General features: G+C 39.6%; 1 protein-coding gene across 1 annotated transcript in view; it reads right to left on the bottom strand.

The window, feature by feature from the left end:
• LOC128616285 (uncharacterized) overlaps positions 1-7,500 on the bottom strand; it is a 77,390-nt gene that overhangs the window by 24,052 nt on the left and 45,838 nt on the right. The window contains exon 7 of the mRNA XM_053638862.1: positions 7,445-7,500. This exon is cut by the window's right edge and continues 376 nt beyond it. Coding sequence (XP_053494837.1) covers positions 7,445-7,500 — 56 coding nt within the window. The remainder of the gene's footprint in view (positions 1-7,444) is intronic.

Here is a 7,500-nt window from a genome sequence, read left to right as displayed (position 1 = left end):
TGGAAAAACTGGAAAATAAACAGGGGGACTATGACTGTGAAATGGAGACAGAACACGTATTGTTTAAAGTGGCACTATAAAGGAAAAACTCGGACAACGTTAATGACTCTAGACTACTGAAGAAAGCCGATTTAGAAGAATCTGAAGACCAGAACGACACGGACTACGTTTACATGGACAGCAGTAATCTAATTATTGACCTTATTCTGAGTAAGACAATACTGTGATTAAGGTGTTTACACGAGTCGCTTTTAGAATACTCCTGTCATGTTCCCGTTTTACATGTTATAGAACATAAGTAGATTAATAGCACACGTCATTACGTCACCGCGCCACGCCGTCCGACATCCCTCCAGAATTTCCCGTATCGACATACAGTTGGTCTTCGTTATGGTACCGTATACAGTTTTGGGTGTTTTTATTTTAAATTTTTACGAACGCTTCAAATGCAGTTAATTATTTGTCATGCTGTACGTGCTAATAGACGACTGCTTGAAGCCATGGGCTGCGTCCCAAACCTACTATATAGTAGCCGAGATACATGTACTGTATTTCGCCTACTATATACATGTATTTTGCCTACTATATACACATGTATTTCGCCTACTATATAGTAGGTAAGAACGCGGTTTGGGACGCAGCTGTGCTCTCCTGTTTGCCATAAAACGGTTGAACACTGCCGTGTGTGATCGTGTCCTGTCGCACAATGCGGTGAAAACTCTCACACGATGTTAATAATGTGATTAAGATGTGTACATGTCTGTAACGCACGTCGATAATGCGAGTAAAACAGGAATACTCCACACGTCTTAATTCAATTTGTGTTAACTTCGAGTCTGACTTTAATCAGATTCAGGTAATTAAAAATTGCTGTTTACATGCTAGTTTCTTAATTAGAGTATTGTCTTAATCGGGTTAAGATTGGATTATTGTTGTCCATGTAAACGTACTGACAGAGTGAAAGTGAACTGACTCCAGCACAGTGCTGTCCAAGAGTGAATGTTCAGGTCATAACTACGATGTAGAGGACATTAAACTGTTTCTTAATTCGACTAAAAGCAAAAGAAGGGTACGTGTTAGAATATTTTCCTGACCTAAAACAGTTCACTGATGAATCTAAACGTTTGATGGTGAAGGGCGTTTAAATAAAGAAGTTTATCGGCTAAAGAAGATTATAAGAAAACTCAGCATAGAACTGAGTTATGGCTGTGAGAAGGTCTGAGTTTAAGAACCCCAGCAGGGTGTGTTGTCTGTTGAGGCTGGTTGTATTTTTATTTTTGGTTGAGTGAAGTGCGCATTGCATCACAGAACTTAAATGGTGCTAAAAACATAAAAAAGGACTGAATTGTGTGAACTCATTAAACAGAAAAAATAGATTTTACTTTTATTCAGGAAACACATGGTGATGTTAAGAATGCCATGGACTGGACACGAGAATTGGAAGGGAGCTCTGACCTTAGCCAAAACACCACCCTTAGTGGGGGAGTTGGAATTTTATTTACAAAACGTTTTAGTCCTGTGTCATATCAGGTTGAAGAAGTCATTAAAGACAGACAGTTTTATTTTTATATATTTGTGTGTATGTTCCAACCTCAGCAATAGAGAACGTTTTTAGACATGTTATGTTCTACGCTGCAGAACTGTTCCACTGATGAATTTTTATTTCTTGGTGGTGATTTTAACTGCACAGAACTTGATCTAAGTGATGTTTGAAGGCATTTACATGGCAATCAAAGACAGTATACTTGGACTCATACACGTGATAATGTTTTATCCCTTGCAAGACTAGACAGATTGTTTTTAGACACCATCTTAGTATTTTTTAAAAGTTTTTCTCAGATCATAGCATGGTGCAGTGTTCTTTTATCGTGAGCTCTATCAAACCTCAAAGTGCATACTGGCATTTAAACACTCATTTATTAAGCAATATGGATTTTAGGGATACTTTTAAATTATTCTGGGATGATTTTAGAACCAAAAAAAATCATGTAAATCTCTACAAAGGTGGTGGGACTTTGGCAAAGTGCAAGTAAAACAATTTTGTAAACAGTATATTCACAACAGCTCTAGAGAACTAATCCAATGCTTGAAAGCCTTAGAGACAGACGTAATTAAACCGCAACTGTTAACAGCGTCTACAGGAGATCCAAACTACATGGAACTTCTCTCTAAAAGAAAAACCCAGTTGGCCGACATATCAGGGGTAAAAGCACTGGGTGTTCTGGTCCGGTCTAGGTTTCAAACCTCTACAGTTCAATGAAATTATAAAATTACTGTCACTATAGCATTAAGACTAACACATCAAGATGAGGTAATTCGTTTAACTGTTCAATGTAATGTAATGTCATGTTCACTACGCCTTCAGAAATCAGTTCGCTCGCTCAAAGAATGTGACACAACTGCCACCTAACGGTCTTATCTCGCCAGCGCTGACTGAATGAGTGACATACCCTAGTGCAGTGGTTTTCAAAGTGGGGGCCGGGGACACAACTGTGATAGCGCTAAAAATCTGACACGGGGGGCCTCAACAATTTGGTGTGAAAAATAAATAAATACATGATTTTCTCTTACTCACTCTCAGGCAACCACACACACACACACACACACACACACACACACTCAATGCCTAATGTAATGTAATGTAAAGATGTAAGATGTAATTATTAATTAAATTTAAAAAAAGGGGGATATATTCAGAAGTCTGTATTTTTAATGTGTTTTAAAGACATCTTGCAAAAGGGGGGCCTCGGTCGAATGTTAACAGCATTTGGGGGGCCTTGCCCTGGAAAAGTTTTGGAACCCCTGCCCTAGCGTACCACGGCGTATTGCAGGATCATGTTCTCTTTCTCGAGCATTTTTAATGGCCACATCTGTAGATCAGATGGATGCACCATCTAAATAGTTTTTCACTCTAGAGAAGAATAACAGACAGAAAAGACTCATTCACGCCTTACGGTCTGAGGCTGGAGCGCTTCTACTAAACCCTAGAGATATAAGAAAGAGGGCAGTTTGTTTTTATGAACAGCTATACACAAGCAAACTTGGGTCAGGACACAGTCAGGAAAGCGTCTTCTTCATTAACTTACCTCAGATATCTGAAGAAGCTAATGCAGCGCTATCAGGTGCGCTGAGTCTGGAGGAATTGCACAGAGCCCTTCAAGGCATGGAGTCTGGGAAAGTGCCAGGGATCAATGGCCTTCCTGTTGAATTCTACAAGTCTTTCTGGGAGGAACTAGGAGAGGATCCGGTGCATGTACTCGATGACAGTTTGGCTAAAGGATGGCTACCGTTGAGTTGCCGTAGGGCAGTGCTCGCCTTTCTACTCAAAAAAGGAGACCGTACTGACTTTAAGAACTGGTGCCCGGTTTCACTTCTTTGTACCGATTACAAACCACTCTCAAAGGCTCTAGAGATTAGGCAGAATAAAATAATGGTCCAGGTTATTCATTCGGACCAGACTTACTGAGTCCCCCCAAGAGGTCCTTTTTGACAATGTATCCCTTATTCTGGATATTCTTGATATTTCTAAGCAAATAGATTCAAGTACTGTTTAGATGAGCTGATCCAAAATGATCAAACAAACTGCATTCCTCAGAGATCTATTTTAAACTATCTTTTTTTTTACTAAGGGACATAACTGATCTTAACCAGGTCAATAAGAATCAACAGAAAGCCTTTGATCACGCAGATCATGAATATCTTTTTAATGAGCTGAAGCATTTTCGATTTAGTGAGGTTTGAGTTGATCTCAAACATACAAAGGGCAGCAGTAAACTTTTTCTGGAATGAACAACACTGGATTTGTGCACCAGTATTATACCTACCAGTACAGGAAGGTGGTCAAGGACTGGCGGACGTGAGGAATTGAATCCGTGCTTTCAGGATACAAGCTGCACAGAGACTTCTATACAATAAGGATGTGTTATGGGAAAAGACGGTAAGCGTGATTCTTAACTTAAACAGAACTTAAAGAGGTGACAGGCTTGAAATCTTCACATCTCGAGTCAAAGTTAAAGGAAGAAATCTACACTGCATTACCAAGTGGTCACAGGACTTTCAATGGACAGAGACATGACCGTATGCAAGACATGGGATATAAGAAGGAGTTTCCAGAAAGAAGACTCTCCCCAGCAATAAGGGAGGAAGACGAAGCAGGAGCTGCAGACTCCGTCTTGTCTTTTAAGACTCCTCAGTTAATTTATTTTAAATACATGTAAACAAAAAAAAGCGATGTACTACATTATAGTCGAAACGATACATAAAGACTCACTGAGGAGACAAAAAGACTCAAGGTGTCCAGATATGTTGATCCCAGACTTCCTTGTAAGAGACAGGTGGAGGACCCAATATAAACCTGCTGTAGAGAAGTGTACTGCTGACCTACAGTGGGGGATTATTCATGGAGCCATAGCTACAGACGGACATGTGACACTCCTGAATACAGCAGTGAAAGGGGACTGTTGGTTCTGCGGGGAGATGAGAATTTGGAACTAGTGCTAGATTAAAATGTATTCTCAAGGTGCTTAAGAGCTGGTTCAGTAAATTTGATGAAGGGTTTTCTGACAAGGTATTTATCAGAGGAATGAAATATAAATTCTCAAAAAGGAGAAAAATGTGTTTACTAAATGATTTGATTGGAACGGCTAAATTGGCAATATGGAAAACACGGAAGAATAAGGGCTTACAACTTGCCACACTAGATTCTGAAGTAATGTTCAAGTGGATAGAAGCAGGAAGGTTAAAGACTGAATTTGATTATTATAGGCTGACAAATAACTCATTGGGTTTTTGTGATACATGGTGTGTTAACCAGGCTGCGTGTACAGTTATACATGGTGTGTTAACCAGGCTGTGTGTACAGTTATACATGGTGTGTTAACCAGGCTGCGTGTACAGTTATACATGGTGTGTTAACCAGGCTGCGTGTACAGTGATACATGGTGTGTTAACCAGGCTGCGTGTACAGTTATACATGGTGTGTTAACCAGGCTGCGTGTACAGTTATACATGGTGTGTTAACCAGGCTGCGTGTACAGTGATACATGGTGTGTTAACCAGGCTGCGTGTACAGTTATACATGGTGTGTTAACCAGGCTGCGTGTACAGTTATACATGGTGTGTTAACCAGGCTGCGTGTACAGTTATACGTGTGTTAACCAGGCTGCGTGTACAGTTATACATGGTGTGTTAACCAGGCTGCGTGTACAGTGATACATGGTGTGTTAACCAGGCTGCGTGTACAGTTATACATGGTGTGTTAACCAGGCTGCGTGTACAGTTATACATGGTGTGTTAACCAGGCTGCGTGTACAGTTATACATGGTGTGTTAACCAGGCTGCGTGTACAGTGATACATGGTGTGTTAACCAGGCTGCGTGTACAGTTATACATGGTGTGTTAACCAGGCTGCGTGTACAGTTATACATGGTGTGTTAACCAGGCTGCGTGTACAGTTATACATGGTGTGTTAACCAGGCTGCGTGTACAGTTATACATGGTGTGTTAACCAGGCTGCGTGTACAGTTATACATGGTGTGTTAACCAGGCTGCGTGTACAGTTATACATGGTGTGTTAACCAGGCTGCGTGTACAGTTATACATGGTGTGTTAACCAGGCTGCGTGTACAGTTATACATGGTGTGTTAACCAGGCTGTGTGTACAGTTATACATGGTGTGTTAACCAGGCTGCGTGTACAGTTATACATGGTGTGTTAACCAGGCTGCGTGTACAGTTATACATGGTGTGTTAACCAGGCTGTGTGTACAGTTATACATGGTGTGTTAACCAGGCTGCGTGTACAGTTATACATGGTGTGTTAACCAGGCTGCGTGTACAGTTATACGTGTGTTAACCAGGCTGCGTGTACAGTTATACATGGTGTGTTAACCAGGCTGCGTGTACAGTGATACATGGTGTGTTAACCAGGCTGCGTGTACAGTTATACACGGTGTGTTAACCAGGCTGCGTGTACAGTTATACATGGTGTGTTAACCAGGCTGTGTGTACAGTTATACATGGTGTGTTAACCAGGCTGCGTGTACAGTTATACATGGTGTGTTAACCAGGCTGCGTGTACAGTTATACATGGTGTGTTAACCAGGCTGTGTGTACAGTTATACATGGTGTGTTAACCAGGCTGCGTGTACAGTTATACATGGTGTGTTAACCAGGGTGTGTGTACAGTTATACATGGTGTGTTAACCAGGGTGTGTGTACAGAGATTGTTCTTAATTTTTGAAAGGTGATAATTCTTAATCTTCTAACTTATTTATTTAGTTAGTTAGTTATTTGTTTATTACACAATCTCACTCTCAGACACACACACACACACACACACACACACACTCTCTCTCTCTCTCACACACACACACACTGACACACACTCTCTCTCTCTCTGTCACTCACACACACACACACACACACACACACACACACTCATACTCTCTCTCTCTCTCTCTCATCTACATAACACAGTAACTTGGGTGACTGATGAAATTATCTAGATATTTAGACATGAGTCAGTCAGACCTGGACTGTTAGTGTCTAGTTACATCAAGGCTTAAGATCCATTAATTAAAAAGCTAATCTACATCAGCTAGCTAAACGAGACAGAAGTGTATTTAACGTAGGGTAGATTTGTATTAAAGGCACTGTTGATTTGGCAAAAATAAATAGAGTTAAATTTCAGTTTGCATTCAATATTTTAACTAATTTTTTAATAGGTTGTTGTTTTTTTTAAACAAATTCTTAAAAACAAAATACTTTTTTTTTTAAAAATGCCTTTAACATGGCTAACATTATCCAGCTATTAAGCAATTAATTAATTAGCATAGAGTACGCTTGTATTAGCAGCACTGTTTATTTTGACAAAAATAAATAGAGTATAGAGTTCAATTTGAGTTTGCTTTCACTGTTTTTTATTTTATTTTAACTAATTGTTAAAAGTAAATTACTTTAAAAAACAAAAACAAATAAATGAACAAAATGCCTTTGACTTGTCTAACATTAGCCAGCTAATAACCAGTGTTAGCAGGTTCAGGGTAAGGTAGGTAGCTGACAATGACAATTCAGATCAATAATAGGGGTTGAATCTCAGGTAATGCCGTATTCATGTGAAGGAACAGCATTTATCAGTAAACTGATCACAAACAGTAGTCCTGTATCCATTAAATGATCAGCAGGTGAACTTTCAGTGCTACATGTTTCCATCACTTGAGTTCATAGCCTGGATCTCATAACTGATATAAACTGATTTCTTTATTTAAATTATTCTGTGTGTGTGATGTAAATTACTGTTATGATTTATGTCAAGGCTCCAACATAGGATTCCAACCTCAAGAAAAAAATCTTTAAATACTAATTTAATATTGAAACATCTTGGTTTGGGGCAGGTGTCCCAGTAAAGTATTTTGTCTATAAACACAGGGACTTTGTAAACTTACCGTTTAAAGCTGAGGTGTGAGATGTAGGGCAGACACTGAAGGAAACTCCTCACTTC

This window comes from Ictalurus furcatus, chromosome 12 (assembly GCF_023375685.1).
Source record: "Ictalurus furcatus strain D&B chromosome 12, Billie_1.0, whole genome shotgun sequence".
Taxonomy (NCBI): domain Eukaryota; kingdom Metazoa; phylum Chordata; class Actinopteri; order Siluriformes; family Ictaluridae; genus Ictalurus; species Ictalurus furcatus.
The sequence above is the reverse complement of the archived record's forward strand: the minus strand, read 5'-3'. Positions and strand labels throughout refer to the sequence as shown.